Here is a 17,706-nt window from a genome sequence, read left to right as displayed (position 1 = left end):
AGGAGCACACATTCCAACTCAGGTGTGCACAGAGGAATGAGTCAGGTCTGAAATGGTGCTTGTTTGCATGAAGCAAGTTTGCAAAGAATCGAAAACTGGAAAAGATGCGTGGAAAAACAGAAAACAAAACCCATACATTTACATTTATATTGGTTATTAAGATGGATATTCATGTAGATTGTCTTCATTATGGTTTAGTCAGAATACAGCGATAATAAGAACCAAACCGCTGACCCCAATATGGATGACTTTACCTTTCAAGCAAAAGAAATCTAACACAGAAAATCACAAACGGGATATTCTTCCTGAAAACATCAAAATATTTTATTAACATCAGTAAAATATCATTCTAAGTCAAACAAACAGAGACCCACAGGGCTTTTGTGTCTTCATTTGTATTCATGCTGCAACAGCAGGCATCTTCGACATCTGTTTCATATCTCCTCGAAAGGCAAGCCTTGTTCCTTCATATTGCTTGTTGGATGTAGCCTGTTTTGAGCCACTCAGCCTCATTCCTAGGGGGAGTCTCATCCTATGGCTGGGAAGTATACTCTTGTAAAAGATCCAGGCTGGTTTACCTATACCTTCCCCAATAGCGCTCAGCCATGATCACCAGTAGTCAGCTGTTGTGCGTAAGAGAATTGGTCAATGCCACTCTCTAAACTTAGCCTTGTGAAGACACTCCCAAGACAGGCTTCATTGTACCAGATTGTTTATTTATAACAAAATGCCCCATGCCGATATATTGCTCCCTATATTTTGAAAATTCTATTCTCTGCAGGGTGCAGAGGTACATGCCTATAATCCCAGTACCTGAAAGGCTGAGACTGAGACACAAGGATCAAAGGTTCAAGAGCAGCCTCAGCAGTTTAATGAGACTGCATTTCAAAACAAATAAACCAAAAAAAATTTTAAAAAGGACTGGGTGTATATTTCAGCAGTAGAAGGCCTCTAAATTTAATTCCCAGTACGTAAATATTTTTAAGACCTCTTGTCTGCATCCCTTCAGTCTTCAAATAATCTTAATAAACTTGCTCCACTTAATAATTTTCACAGTTTTTCATAATCAACTTAGTCTTTTGAAGTTTGATCTTTATATATCTAGAATAACTTTGACTTTAGAGCAAAATATTAATTTTAATATGTTTGTGATGTGACTTTTAATTTCTGAGCAAATACCTCAATTTCTGTTGAGTGCTAAGATCCCATGGTATTTGGATGACATCATGTAATTCAAAATAGAGTTATATATTTTAAAACAGAATACATATTATTAGAAATAATAGTATCCCAAACAACTGCCTTTTGGAAACATTAACTTAGGCAAAAATGGTCTTGGGAACTTTATCCACTCTGATGTCAATACATTGATCTCATGCTTGATTGACTTTGAATTGGGTGTCTCATATACTAATGCTTTTAGGAAATTCATTTATACAAATAGTCATTCCTCTAGTAATTGGGTTTTTTGATTAAATTTAGGCTAACAAGTGGACAGCGTGCCATCTTTCAAGGCAATCTTTACTTGAATCCATGAAAATAATTTATTTGAAACACTGGCGCCAAGGACATTTGTTTGAAAAACAGCTGGGAGGAACCGCTCTTTCTGGCCACACCTTCTAGCGTGATCTTCATTAAGAGCACTTTTCAAGTGTGCAGTTTTTGATGCCTTTATCTCTAAAAGATCATAATTCTCTACTCAATACCAGATAGTATACTGCCCTTCAGTATTGGGCTCTTTTCTTTCTCTCTTTATTTTTTTAAATGTTTATTTATTTACTTATTTATTTTTAGCTTTTATTTTTTTTTTTTTAATTTTGGTACTAGAGTTTGAACCCCAGATGCCTTCTACCTCTGAGCTATATCTCTAGTCCTTTTTATTTTAAAACAAGGTATTTCTTTTTTAATTTCTTGTTGGTGCATTATAGTCATACATCTTAACTGGATACAATATGGTGGAGACATACATGCACACATCACCCAATTAGCCCTTACCCAATTCTGGCCCCATTCCCTCCCTCCTTCTCATGTTTGGCTTAGTGATTGCCGCAGGTATGTTTGTTAAAGTACATCATGAGCATTAGAGAATTTCCTTCTTCCCCCTCCCATCCCCTCAGTTAGGTCGCCTTATTTGCTCATCTATAGTATCTCCTTCTTCATCCAGAGTTCCTCTTATGACCCATTTTCTCCCTAGCTTTCATATATCACCGTTGCCAAAAACAAAGTATTTCTAAGTTGCTCAAGGTCTCACTGAGTTGCCAAAGCTGGCCTCAAACCTTCCATCTTCCTGTCTCAGTTTCCTAAGTACTAGGATTATAGGCATGTGCTGCCTCACCCAGCTGCTGGGCTTCTTTCAAAGGCAATTCTTCCACGAAGCCACCCCAGTGGAGTCCAGCCATGTTCAGGAAGTGGGTTACTGGAACTCAACTTTCTCCACTCTGTCTTTCTCTCCACAGGTCTAGAACAGGCAATTGAAGTTACTTATCAAAAGTATTTGGTTCCTTAAAACACTGACTTGTCCATAGTGTTTCCTGAAACCGCACAATTCTAGAGATGCTTCGGGGACATTACCTGAGCTAGCCAGGCATAGTGGTATATGCCTGTAATCCCAGTAATTGTATGGCTGAGACACGAGGACTCAGGTTCATGGCCATCCCCAATGCCATAGCAAGGCCCTCTGCAACATAGTGGGACCCTGTTTCAAAATAAAAAATAAAATAGGGCTGAAGGTATAGCTCAGAGATATAATGCCCCTGTGTTCAATCCCTCGAATCATACACAGACACACTCATACACACACAGACACACTCATACACACACGCACAAGAACCATTGACACCCATGTACAGTACATGCAGAATCACAAGGTCCAAGGTCCTTTACTGTCGCACGACCTGATTTATTATACTGGCTTATTGTAGAGCCTGCACCAAAGGGACTGCTGTCATTTCCAATTATACTTCCAGAGAACTGAGATTAAAGATGGCCTCATTTATAACTCTTCAAATTGTTGAATTTGCATCTTTTCAGAAGTAGATGACCAAAGCAAAACACATAAATAATCATACATTGGGAGTGTTATGACCCCGCAGTCATTCCACCTCAGGGTTCTCTAATGATTTCATGTTTCAGTTTTGCAGTAACAACAGCATTGTAACAAAATCCCACTTTTTCCTTCATTCGTATAAGATTAAATTTTAATTTGAAGAAGTAAACCCCGTAGCACACACTTGTAATCCCAGGAGTTGGGAGGCTGAGGCAGGAGATGCCAGGTGTGTGGCCAGCCTTCAACAATTCAGCGAGATCTTCTCCAACTTTGTGAATCCTGTTTCAAAAAAAAAAAGTAAGATAGGGCTGGAAGTGCAGCTTCGAGTAGAACACAGATGTGCATGTACACGCACACACACACACAAACACACACGCGCAGTTGGCCCATTGCTGGGGACATGTGAGAGCCCTGCCGTGGTTTGCTCCTCCCCTCCATGCTCTTCAAAGAGCAGCTGCCTCCTCCTCCTGGTCTCATAGTCAGGGTGAATCCAGGTGTTCAGAAGAGGAATCAGGAGGGCTGCTTGTCACAAGTGGAGCTTGCTGGGCTTGTGGGGTCAACTCAGGGACCCCGCGCTGTGGCACCCCTTTCCACGGGGGTCCTGGAGAGCCAGCTTTCAGGGTATGGACACAGGTCCTTCCATATGCATTCCTTTGCCTTGGCCATTGTGCATCAAGTGCTGGCGGTGTGGGTGCCATTGTTATGGGTGCTGCAGGTGCAGTGGTGAACCAGGACACCCAGCCCCCCACCCAGGTACAGTTTGCTTTTCCTCGGGGTCTGTGATCACAGAAACTATGGTGTAGGCATGAGCTCCGTGGGCAAGTGGAGGCAGGATATCCCAGGAAGTGGCGCCAGCTGGTCCACCCGCCACCTGTCACATCTGTATTATTCAAGGGCCACCCCAGGAACCCGTCCCCAGGAAGAGAGGGGTGAGTAGCTTGAGGAAGCAGTACAGGGTGGGTATATTAGAACGTTTCAGGCGGCCTTGGCTTTTATTTCAAATGGAAGGAGGAAGTCTCTGAAGGACTTATTGGAGAAGCTTGCTGCTGTGTCAAGTATAGACTTTTTTTTTTTTTTTTTTTTTTTTACTGTATTTCAAAGAACTCACCCAAATTTCTCAGATCAGACCCTGGCCATGAAGCTAAGGACAGTAAGATGTCACCAGGTGAATCGGTCCCAGGCTGCAAATGGTCAAAGGCTTTAGAAGTGAGTGTATCACATGGTTAGGGAATTGATGACATTTATGATTGATATTTACTGAATGCCGGCAGCTCTTAACAGTCATAAATTCTTACGCCTTAGGTAAATATTTTTCAAAATTAGGGGAAGGAGAACTAAAGAAGCCAGGAGAATCCAGAAGCTGGGGTACTTGGTTTGACCCCTGAAAGGACAGATGCAATGCTGTATAAAGTTTCAGTCTTCGTGTACCGCTGAGTATCTTTGGGCCTTTAGAAAACTTTTAGTCATTGTTTTCATCCAAAATTTCATAGTAATAGTACCTCTTTTACAGGAAGCATTCAGCACTATGAATAGCTTATCACATATTCAATAAATAATTACTTTTTTTCATTAGATTTGGCAACCCATTGGTCCCAGGGGAGTAAATTTAATTAATGCATTGTTTTCAATTCAAATATCTTATCTTTATGTCACATTGTTAGTCTTGGGCTGAGTAGTCACCTTTCAAATTCAGATTACTGAGATTCCTAGAATGTGACCTTATTTGGAAATATGGTCTTTACAAAATTAATTTGCTAAGATGAAGTCAATGCTAGACCATGCTGGACCCTAATTCAATGACTGATGTCCTTATAAGATGAGGGACATTTGGACCAGGAGAGGGGGAGAAGGCCCCATGATGACCTAGCCAGAGACTGGAGTCATGTTTCTACAGCTAGGAAACAACTGGGTTTCATGTAGCCTCTCCGGTGGAGAGAGGCCTGAGGCAGATTCCTCCTCAGAGTTTCCTGAAGGAAACACACGTCTGTCTTGGCCAGCATTCTCATTGCTATATTCTAAGAGACTGACCACACACCTTACAAGAAGGAAGAGTTGTTTGCTCATTATTTCCTTGGGGACTTGGGGGGTTCAGTCCATGTGAGGCTGTGGACTGCAGAACTCAGGCATGGAGGCTGAAGGTGGAGAGGGGGAGAGGGCAAGGATTCATCCTCACCTCATGGAGGCCAGGAGCAATACAGTAAAGGGAGGAGGAACCATGTATAGCCCCAAGGCTGCAGCCCCAAGGACACACCCTACCAGCCTAGGTCACCATCCAGATCAATCCATCCCATGGATTTATCGTCTACTGAGATTACAAGCAATCTCTTCTACTATTACGTCCTTGTTTCTGTGGGAGTTAGGGGTGGCATTCTCTTTCCAAACTATTACATGTCAGAAATTTGACGTAAGAATCTGTGACTCCAACATCTGTAATAATAAATGCTCTCTCCTCTCAGCCCCCAGATCGTGGGATTTTCTCACAAGACCCTAGGAAACAAATACATTTCTACACTAGTAAAAATATAAATTACCCACAAGCATCCAACAAAGCAGAATCCCCTTTGGAATCAGGAAATGTAAGTTTGATTTGTTAATATAAGAAAGAAAATTGCCAGGTGTGATGGCGCATGCTTGTAATACCCACGCTTGGGAGGCTGAGACAGGAGGATCGCACAGGTTCAAAGCCAGCCTCAGCTACTTAGTGAAGCTCTCAGCAACTTAGTGAGACCCTGTTTCCAAATAAAAAATAAAATAGGTCTGGTATTATAACCTTGGGGTAGAATGCCCCTGGGTTCCACCCCAGTATAATAATAATAATAATAATAATAATAATAATAATAAGAAGAAGAAGAAGAAGAAGAAGAAGAAGAAGAAGAAGAAAGAAAGAAAGAAGGAAAGAGAGAAAGAAGAAAATTCTTTGGTTTATTATAGGGGTTTAAAAATATAACACACTTTTATGAGAACCTCTAAAGTTAATATGTATCCATTAGTTTGGGGGTTGATGTTAGTGTAACCAGAATCAGAAAAGAGTAGTCAGGCTGGGTGTGGTGACACACACTTGTAATCCCTGTGCTTGGGAGGCTGAGAAAGGAGGACTGCATAGGTTTGAAGCCAGTCTCAGCTACTGAGTGAGGATTTCAGAAACTTAGTGAGACCCTGTTTCCAAATAAAGTATAAAATGGGTCTGGAGTATAGCCTGGAGGTAGAAAGCCTCTGGGTTCCACCCTCAGTACCAAAAAAAAAAAAAAAAAGTATTATTTTTATTTAGATGCTATGACTAAAATCCCCTTCCAGTCTTCAGATTCCAAAGTTGCCAGTATAAAGAGTGGGACTTGCCTGTATTTTATATAGACAGAAATGCACATGCATTAAAATTAATATGAGCCGGGCGTGGTGACACACACTTGTAATCCCCACGCTTGGGAGGTGGAGACAGGAGGATCTCACAGGTTCGAAGCCAGCTGCGCTGGCTTAAGAGACGCTGTTTCCAAATAAAAATATAAAAAATAGGTCTGGGAGTGTGGCCCGGAGGTAGAAGGGCTTCCAGGAACCCCAGTACCACCAAAACACAAAAAATTAATATGAAAGATGAAGAAATGCACTTAATATCTATTAAGAGGGAAAATCACAGATGTATATGTTGGACAAATTATCCCAAATTAATTGCAATATTTACCACTTGGGATTTTTCAGTGCATACAATGAGTTTCAAATCCAGGGTCTTTTGTTTTGAAAATGACCTGTGTGGCTGGCTATTATTGAAGATGTCCATCCTCAAGGATAACTATGTTGACATTTTTTTCAACTCATGGAAAACCCAGAGTTCTTAGTTCCAACTTGTCCTTCCTTCCTTCCTTCCTTCCTTCCTTCCTTCCTTCCTTCCTTCCTTCCTTCCTTCCTTCCTTCTTTTCTTTCTTCCTCTTTCTTCCTTCCTTTCTTCCTTCCTTCCTCTCTTCCTCTCTTCCTTCCTCCCTCCCTTCCTTCCTTCCTTCCTTCCTTCCTTCCTTCCTTCCTTCCTTTTTCTGCCTCTGCTGTGAGGCAGGGCATGGCCTCATATTCCCTAGTAATCTGTTGACAATCTTCATGACAATGTAACATCTTCCAGTGTCACCAAAATGCATGACATAAGAATATCAATGCAAACATAGGAAACGAAGCAGCCCTCAGGTGGTTGTTAATTTTTGGCACTGTGTAATTAAACTAGTTTTTTAAATGTTATCTTTTGCCAGTATCTAATTAGCAGAGCCATCTGCTGAGAGAGCGGTGGCCCATCTGCCTAGAATGTTGTTCTCTTCATTTTTATGAAAAGTATCTGCCATTGCTAGTCCCTGTCTAATTAACTTCTCTAGCTGTGGAATGTGGAATACACAGCTTTGTTTATACGCTTCTGAGAACTGTGGATTTATATGTATGTAACACATACATAAAAAAAGCCCATCTCTTTTTCTTCCCAACATCTGATTTACTTCTGAAATCACAGCTCCATTTATCATAACCAGAATATGTCTTGGTGCGATCAGGTGTGTTGCACCTTGAAACAATGGATACTTTCTTACTTCTGCAGGGCTTCTGCAGATGCAAAAGGGTTTTGCTGTGACCCTACTCCTGCTTCTTTTTAGATCTGGTTGTAGCATCTGTCATTTTCTGAAAATTGACTTTGCTTTCAGGCCAAATGTCTCATTGGGTCTGAAATGAACCAGGTTTTGGCTGCTGTGTCAATGAAACTGGACACTGTGGCACTGTGATATTTAATGTATTGCTGTCCAGGCTGATGCAGTACACTTAGTGTTTTATTGTAGATTAACATCTGATGTGTACAGATATTATCTGTGTGTTTGTTTTTCTTTTCATCAATAATTATCCAGCAGAGTGTCTTTTGTGTGGTAGGTCCTTAATGGTTATTTATTAAATGAGAGAAGGAATGGATGAGGATAAAGCAAACTTGTATAAATTGTTTGATAATGCAGCTGTTATTTTTATGTACTTATAAAAAGTGGACCAACAACTGGCATCTTTGTATCTTTTGAAATATAGATGTCTCTAATTTATTGCCCACTGTGAGGATATTCAAGTAACTCCAGTATTATGACTATATGTCTGCTGTTGAAACATAGACTAATTGTCTAATGGAATAGAAAATTAATATTCCTTTCCTTTCCCGGGCTATCATGGAAAAAAAAATGATAAGAGACATCAAAAATTAAAGATTTAGCTGGGCTTAATGGCACACGCTTGTAATCCCCGCACTTGGGAGGCGGAGACAGGAGTATCGCACAAGTTCAAAGCCAGCCGCGCTGGCTTAAGAGGCTCTGTTTCCAAATAAAAATATAAAATAGGTCTGGGAGTGTAGCCTGGAGGTAGAAGGGTTTCCAGGAACCCTAGTACCACCAAAAAATAAATAAATAAACATTTAAAAATAATACTTAGGACATCAGACTATGAAAGTTGTTTTGAAATCTGCTGTGTAGAATGCCTTAGCATGTGGATTGACTGTCGCAAGTAGATTTTTGGGTAAAATTCCATTGTGTGTATAGACGCAGTCTATAGACACAATGTATAGACGCAGTCCATCATCTGAGGGACGCCTAGCTAGATCCCATAATTTGTCTATGATGAACTGTGTTGCTATAGACATGAAGATGCAGCTGGGAGTGGTGACACAGGATTGTAATCCCAATGCTTGGGAACTGAGATAGGAGATTTTCAGGTTTTAGGACAGCCTCGACAACCTAGGGAGACCCTATTTCAAAACAAAAAAGAAAAAGTGCTGGGGGTACAGCTTAGACGTGGAATGCTTTGGGTTCAATCCCCGATAACACCAAGAACAAACAAAAAGGATATGTATTATCATAGGGTATTCTGACTTCAATTCCTTTGGAATGATGCTCTACAGTCGCAGTGTAGCTGGTCGTATAGTGAATATGAAGTCTCTGTGTCTCCGCTTTTGAGGACCGCCATACTGATCTCTGTAGTGGTTGTGTTAAGTGGTAATCCCACTAGCCATGCATAAAGATCAACCAAAATTATGTCATTTTCGGGACAATGGATAGAAGTAGAGAACATTATGCTAATTCTCTTCAGCCAGTCTCAGAAAGACCAGAGTTGGTTGATTTGTTTCATATGTGGACGCTAGGGAGAAAACAGGAGATGAGAAGGATTTTAGGGAAACGAGGAAAGCAGCCTGTATAATAGAAGAATAAGGGGTGGAAATGAAGGAGGAAAAAAGGAAGAATGTGTCTTATGTATGAAGACGTCACTGCCACGCTCACTGCTAAAACTCCTGGGGAGGCTGGGTAGTGGGGCGGAACCCGAAACAATGTGCACCCATACCTGTATGCAGGTTGTTTGACTCTGAACCTCACTATGCCGTGTAATTACAATGCACCAGGCATGGTGGTGCATTCCCATAATCCCAGGACACGAGAGGCTGAGGTAGGAGGATAGCCTCAGCACATTAGCAAGACCCTGATTCAAAACAAAACAAAACAAAATTTAAAAAAAGAGCTGGAGGTATATAGCTCAGAGGTAGAATTCCCCTGGCTTCACTTACAGTACCCCCCAAAAATTAATGAATGAACAACTAATTAACTAATTTAATAAATAAATACAAAAATATGTGTTTGGGTGGGCAGGAAAGTATATGAAATGAATTCGAAGACAAGTAGGAAGACAGCTTCACAAAGCAGCAGTAGGTTTTTCCCCAAAGGAATGATTTATATAAGAATGATACCTTTCTTTGAGACTAGAATGAGAAGGCTTGATTTCAAGGGGCCTTGATTTATAAGAATGGATCTCATGGAAGAAGGGCAATTATGACCAGTTTTAAAGAGAAGCTCACTTCAAATGGAAGGGTGGATAACTTTGAAAAATGAGAGCTAATACAAGAAAGTTCCATTTATATTTATACTTGTCTCCTCTAGAAACTTTTTTTTCTTCATAATTACTGGGTGGTCTAGTCTGGTTCACTGGGAGAAAAGAAAGACTACTGTTTGGATCTGGAACTCTTGATTCTAACGCCATCAGGAAAAGCAATGTTTTCCCAACCAGTTCCTTTTACAGTTCTGTGATATTCAACAATATATATTTAACCCCAGTATCTTCCTCAATAAATAAAGTCCAACCTTAAAAAGAAGTACTCCTCTATCCTGCCTTCTATTCAGGAAAAAAGTGAACACACAAACACACACACACACACACACACACACACACACACACACTCTGTATGGTTGTGGTCTTTAATTAATTCTGGATTTGGGTATTATTGGCATGATGCTGATACTGTAATAAAAATGCCTCAGGAAAGTAACTTTTAATAACTGTCTTCAAAAAATTTGCAAGACTTGTCCTATTTTCTGTTGTTATAATAAACTTGTGTGAGGAGTTGCTATTTTTTCAGTATACTGGTTAGAATAATGAAATATTTATGAAAACCCTCACATTGTTTTTGCTTTTTCCTTTTTTTTTTTTCCTATTACTTTTTCCTTCCAGTCCTTGGCCAATATTTATCTTGAAAATGAGAAGGTCATTTGAGCATTAGGTGGACTTGTGAAGCTGTTTGTTTGCCCTTTGGGCAGCAGGATCTAAACAATTTTGATGGCATATGATAAATATTCTCCCTTAACTCTGCTACAAAGCCTCCTCCTTCTCTTATGTTTACTGAAGGATATTTAACTTTCAACAAAATCAGTAGACTAATGAAAGCCATGGTGAATGCCTTTTTCGCTAAAGTATTTCACTGTATAATCTTTCTAGTAATTATACAACACTCATTCTTTGTGATATATAACACTAAATTATCTAGTAATATAAAATTGAAGTTATAATGTGGTCTACTCTGCTAAGAGAACATATCATAATGGTTCACTCCTGTTTTAAGTCAAAGCCATAGGTATCTTTATTTAAATAAAAACAACAGTGAGCCTTTATAAAGAGATCTAAGCAAAGGATAGAGTAGATGTCAAATCAAGTCAGCACAATGCATATATTTTCCTTTATTTTATCTATACTAAATATGGGACTTACAAGATATGTTACTGTCTGTGATGCTACCACGCTTTCTTCGGAACATCATCACTTCCACAGAAGTATTTGCCATCTAGGGGGAAATTCAAGTCAGTTCTTAGCACCAGATGCTGTTTAGCTGTTACTGTATGAGCCCAACGCTTCCTCAAGCATTAAGCTCAGGAACACATCACAGGAAGAATTAACAAATTCTCTTATCTGATGTTGACACAGAAATTTCCAAGTCTGCCCAAGGGAAGCTGGTTGCACTGTCGTTTTTATTTAAAGGACATTGGAATGGTTCTCTCTGGAATATGTTTCTGGAAGACTCGTGTTTGCTAAGGAAGATAGGTTATATGAAATGTAGTGTTTTGTGACTTCACCACTGTTATGCAACATTCTTTAGAGGACAGCAGATATTAGATGTTAGATATGCTTTAGTTGGGTTTTATTATTTTTCCAAATTAAGAAGAACTTGAAAAAAATCTTACTAGCAATAAGAGTAAAACCGGTATTTTATTTTTCTTCATAATATTTTATAGTAGTTTATATTTGGGTTAGTTGTGCTTTTTTTCTTTTCTCTTTTGATATTGGCTTTTGTTTTTATGGTACTGGGTCTTGTGCCCAAGGGCATTCTACCTCTGACCTCCACCCCAGCCCAGCCATTTTTTATGTTTTATTTTGAAATAGGGTCTTATTAGATTGCCTAGAATCTTGTTCTTGCTGAGGCCATCCTCAAACTTATGATCCTCCTGTCTCAGCCTCTCAAATACTGAGATTACGAGCATGTGCCACCACACCCAGCTTTTTAAATTTATTATTTGACATTAGTCAAAATTAAAAACAACCTCAATTTTTTCTTTACTTATTTTTTTTCCTTAAAATGACTTCATTGCTACTCATCTCAGTTTCTTCAGGAATCCAATTCTAATGTTAAGACAGAATATAATTGCAATGCCACTGAGGAGCTGGAGAAGAGGTTTCCACCCAACAAAAGCCCACACACTGTGCAGTACCAGGAAGGGAACCAAGTTTGCAGTTTCAAATTGTTCACGACGATTCATGACCTCCGTGGACTGACCTATGTTTTTCCCATGAAGCAAAAGCTATCTGTTATCTTCAGGAATCACTCATTCCCTTTGTGATTTCAGGTGTGAAAATTCACCTATCAAGTGGATCAGTATGCCATAGATTTGAAAAGTCTGAGGAAAAAATAGATAAAAGTTGGGGCTCTCAGTGTGCATTTGGAGCTAGTAACAGTCTGAAAACTGCTGGTTCTTGGGGACATGGTCAGTGAGCTTTTGGCAGGATCTGCTTATTGACTACCACGCGTCTGTGTAGTAGTAAGATGTGCAAAGCCAATATCACTTCATTACCAATGAGTCTTGATGGACCAAACACTGTGACAATGAGCTCTGAGGTTTAAATGAATATTTGCATTTCAGCCTCTGAGGGTGTGTCCTGTTGTCTCACTGAGAGAGGGGCTTCCTGTCCTCAGTGACTGGGCCACCAGCCCCTTGCACTTGTCTAACAGTGACTAGATCCTAATGTCCCATAGGACACTGAAGAGCAAACACTCAGGGGTCTGCTCCTTTCAGTGCCTCAATGTTTTATTTATATATTTATTTTCATGTGTGATTCTGGAGACTGAACCCAACTGCCTTCTCTCTCTGAGCTAGATTCCCAGCCTATTTTTATTTTTATTTTTATTTGCAAACAGAGTCTCACTAAGTTGCTGAGGCTGACGGTGAACCTGCGATCCTCCTGTCTCAGCCTCCTAAGACCTGCAATTACAAGCCTGTGTCCCCACGCCTGGCTCAAGTTTTCAAGCCAAATGTCAGCCCATGACTGGACTTCATGCACTGGGCGTCAGTTCTGTATGGGAGGAACGTGTGGGCTCCAGGGTTCATCCTGGTTATCGACGCCTTCTTTCTGTTGCCCTGTTACTCAGTCAAAGCTGTAACAGTTGCTGTTGCTTGCTGTTTCCTGCAGGCTGTGGAGTGGGCGTGTGATGAGGCCACCGAGAAGGCGTGTTACAGCAAGGGCAAATCCAAGGTAAGCACTGCCCCGCAGTCAGGGCAGCTCCGGCCTCAATCGGTGCAGGGGGCGCGGAGCATTCTGATCCCAGACGGTAGGATGTCCTGTGAAGTGAACGCAAGCAAGAGTGAAAAGGTGCCTACAGAAGACGCTCAAGTTCTTAACAAGCAATGAACATTAACACACCAGCCGGCCATGTTCCAAAAGGCTCAGGATGTAAGCTCCAACCTGATTTTTGTTTTAAGTCATGAAATACGAAATTAATTATACTCTCTGAAAAAGAACACGGACTTAAGAAATAACATTTTAACTTCTCATTTTCATACTTTATCCCTAATTATGGAAAGTAATTTGGTAGCACCTTAAGTTATGACATGGAACATAATTTGAGATTTGTTGTTGATAGTTTATCTTAGTGTATTCTTTTAAGATGTTCTCTGTCTTTGGATGTTAAAGATCATATCCTAGAGTTCCTGTGGAGAATAGTTTTTAGCCATGTCTGGAGATGTATTCCTGAGCAACCATGTATCTTGCAGCCTTTACACAACTGCCCAGCAAAAGCACAAATCTTTGCCTTGTGCGGAAATCCATGTGTCTTTGGGAAAATTGCCCTTGATCAGAGGGAGAGTCCCCCAGAGCCTGCGTGTGCTCACGGGGCTACTTACTGCTAGTGATCTGACTTTCCTGACCAATGGACTTTTCCAAAGGGGAACTGCACTTTGGGTCACAGAAGATGGTAGATGCCGGCAGAAGAGCAGAGGGGCTTCCCGGACAAAGCTGACACGGGTCTACGAGTGTGCCGATGAGTCAAGAGCAAGGCCCAGCAAGCGTTCTTTCCTCCTATTATGCAGGCTCGTCAAGGAGCGCAATGCACGCTTCCCCATTCCGTAGCCCGCCTCCCTGCCCCTCACCTGAACATTTTTGAGAGTCAGATACTGGGGCAAGTCTCAGCCACCTTGATCCCTGCTATACCCCAAACTTAGTTAAAAAAAAAAAAAAAGTGGTTTCTGCTAAGAAAACAGAGACAAAGAGAAAGAAAAAAAAAAGCAGACATTGATGAAAGTTTTCCCCAAAAGATATTTACCTCCAAAAAATGCATCTGAGATAAATAATCAGAAATGAGGAGGACATGCAGGGAGCTCCAGTTTGCAAAGGACCCGAATGTGGTGTCTTAGTGTGCTTTACCTCAAATCAATAATTAATAATGATAATAAAAAGGCAGAGAAATTGGACATGGTAGCACACACCTGTAATCCCAGTACTTGGTAGACTGAAGCAGGCGGATCACCAGTTTGCGCCCAGTCTCAGTAACTTAGTGAGACCCTGTTTCAAACTCAAAATAAAATAGGACTGGGGTGCAGCTCAGAGGTAAAACACCCCTGGGTTTAATTCCCAGTACCAAAAACAAAGGAACAAAACAACAGCATATCAGAAGCCTATCTCACCTTCCTGTGAGTTTTAAAGTTGACCTGTAAGGTGTTTGAAAAGCGCCTTCTCAAAGGCCCCTTACCCTCCTGCAATGCTGGGCCCTCCCTGTGTTTCATGTGCACAGGAATCCTGCACAGGGCCCAGCCAGGTTCTGTTCAACAGCTTCACCTGCCCGGGACCATCGTGGTCCGGGGGAGGTAGATTCACAGGGGCTGGGGGACGCCAGAGAAATTACTTTCTTTAGACTTGCAAGATTTACTGATGGAACACACTGACCACGGGACATCTTGTGTATTAAAGAGAAATCCCCGCTTACTTAGACTGGTCACTCTTTTCTCCTCCACATAGTCTATGAGTCTCTAATCTTAGAAGAATTTGTGTGATTTCATAGGATATTATTACTATTTGATGAGAAAAAAATTGCTTCTGCTGAATCAAATATGGCTCATTTTCACCTTAAGCTGTGATTGTTGGTTGATTAGTATTTAGAAATAAAGTAAAATCCAGAGAATGAAAAAAGGCCATTTTCACCCCAGTAGGTAACACACCTGATTGAGGTACTGACTGCTAGAGGGATCCATTGAAGGGACCAATTATGAATACACCTCATTGGGTTTTCTCGATACAAAGAAAGAAAATGAGAAACACAAAAGTCAAATTATATCTTTATAGTTTATGTATTTTTGCTGTAAATATTTTAAGAATAATATCAAACCCAACTAATTATAATTGGTTTAAACTATAGGGGTAGGTTGTTTTTTAAGATTACTATGTTAAAATGAGTGAAGATGAATTTTCAGTCCTATATACTCTGAGAACGATAAATCACATTTTCTTCTCTTTTCCGTGTGTTGGTAAATTTCAAGAATTTTAAATAGCCTCTACTCCATTGAAAGAGAACTTAGGTCTCAGCTGTGCTGTGCACAGTGTGGGCCTGTGCACGAAATGAGTTGGTGCTTTGCAAAGGTGTTGGAGGGACCCCGCCCTTGTGAGGTGAGAGCAGAGGGTCCTTTCCCCTCCTCTGCCGGTCCTCTTTCATTTCTGCCTTACTCTTCTAAAATGCACGGTTGCCTCCTGCAGAGGGACCCAAGCAGAGCTCTCCAGATATAGAAAGAAAAGAAAAAAATCCCTTGAAAAGAAAAGACCACAGTGGGCTCATCCGGGCTAAAGCCTGGCCCTGAATTCAGAATTGAGATAACCCACATTTCCCTGTTCAGACAATTCTTAGGGGCTAAATCAGATAACCCTTTAACAGTCGATTGGACTAAAGTGCAGTTTCTTTGGAGGAGTGGAATTCGGGCTTTTATGTGACCCCGAGTTCAGACGGAGAATTCAACTATTTTATGTTTTTGCTCATGCTGGAGTATTCTGAGAACTGATACAGAATTACAAAGTTTCCCTTCTCCTCCAAATGAAAAGAGTAATGCAAAGTGTGACATCTCAAAAATGAGGAAAATGCCAGTCATTTTAACTGAGCTCATATCTTCAACGCCCAAAAGCAGTCGGTGCCATGCTGAATACCACATGTTGCTGCCAAGTATCGGAAGGCGATGGGTGGATGGAGGTGGCCGGGCTGCAGGGGGACGCTGCCTGCGCCCACTTATTTTTCTGATAAGAACATTCCTCAACTGCCTGCTGAGTACGGACAATATGATGATAACGTTCCACTCGGGTTCCTTGTGTTAAGCTAGGTGCGGCCATCCCATTGGGTGTAGTGCACTGGATTTACAGTTTAGAAAATCAGGGTCAAGAAAAGCCATCTGCATCTTTTATTTGGAAAGGGCTGGACAAGAAGGTAGGTCTTGAAATTGCTAATCTTTCTAAGTGTCTGAGTTTTCATTTAATTACAAAATTTTCTGCTTTCCTATGGCCGCAGTGCCTTATACATCCTCATATCAAAGGGGAAAATAATCTGTTTTTATGGATTTAGAAATGTATTGTAATTAGATATATTGCATGCAGTCCTTTTTGTGCCAGCATTATAGAAGTTGAATCCTAGAACTATTTAAATACATTTCACACAAATATTATTTTAAATACAAATAGTCAGTTGTCCCATTGCCTAACAAGAGCTCCTTGTCTGTCCTGGGCCCCTATGTCTGGGCTGAAGCTCCTCCCTTCGTGACATTTAGTAACTTTACAAAGGAAACATAGCTGATCACTAAGTGGGTGAAAGAACAGCTTTATGTTCATAACTGTATCATTTTCAAAAGGCTTTTTATTCCTGATCTCATTCCAGAATTTTTGACACCAAGTCCCTTGAATCATTTTGCTAGTTCGTGGGAGAGTTTTGATTAGAATCCAAGGCTCTGTGTGTTGTTCTTGTTGATGTATCCTGTGATCCTCCCTCCCAAGTTGTCAAACGATGGTAGCAAAGAGGCAGCTCCTGCTCGTAATCCCAGTACTTGGGAGGCTGAGACAGGAGGATCACAGGTTCAAAGCCAGCCTCATCAACTTTAGTGAGGCTCTCAGAAACCTAATGGAATCCAAAAAAAGAAATAAAATAGGGCTGGGGGTGTAGCTTGGAGGTAGAATGCCTCTAGCTAGGTTCAATCCTCAGTACCAAACACAGACCATGCATACACACACACACACACACACACACACACACACACACACATACACACACACACAGCCATCCTGGTCCCCTCTGCCTGGTAGCTTGTGGTGGTGTGCAGCAGCTTGGCACACCCACCTCAAGTCTCCATGCTTCTGCAAGCTCTGACTCAAGGCCTGTGGCACACCCCAGAGCTGCCTCTATTCCAGAGAATTGCCCTAAATGTGAAGGCTCCTGTGATGCCTCTGCAATGCTGGAGAACACAACCAGGCCGTTCAGCTAATTCACTTAAAATCCAGCCCTCAACCATTTTGTTTTCTTTCCTGGGTCTGGGGCCTTGTGTCCTTGAAACCCGAGGGCATTGCCCAGCCACGCTATCGAGCTCTTTCTGAGTCAGAGGCCTTGCATCCGGCTATCTCTCCATGTGGGTTTTGATGAGCAGTCAAGGACACCCTGGCCCTCCTGTGGGGCCTGCCCTCCCCCAGGTCCCTTGGAAGTCCAGCTTGTGTCACTGAAATGCAGATGGCCCTTAGCCAGCTCTCAGCATCACCCACAGAAGCCACCTGGTAGCAGGCAGCAAGCGCCCTTAGAGATGTGCACCAGGGCTTCTTGGAGAATCAGAGGCTATTAAATCCTC

The 17,706-nt window shown here is 41.3% G+C and overlaps 1 protein-coding gene across 1 annotated transcript in view; it reads left to right on the top strand.

Moving 5' to 3' along the window:
• The window catches only part of SEMA5A (semaphorin 5A), a gene marked incomplete at both ends in the record, with an annotated part of 321,241 nt that overhangs the window by 132,033 nt on the left and 171,502 nt on the right, over window positions 1-17,706 (top strand). Inside the window, one exon of the mRNA XM_080696129.1 lies at window positions 13,040-13,102. Coding sequence (XP_080552255.1) covers window positions 13,040-13,102 — 63 coding nt within the window. The remainder of the gene's footprint in view (window positions 1-13,039; window positions 13,103-17,706) is intronic.

Source organism: Muscardinus avellanarius, assembly GCF_963383645.1.
Source record: "Muscardinus avellanarius genome assembly, chromosome: 1".
NCBI lineage: Eukaryota > Metazoa > Chordata > Mammalia > Rodentia > Gliridae > Muscardinus > Muscardinus avellanarius.
This window is presented reverse-complemented; position numbering and strand designations above follow the sequence as displayed.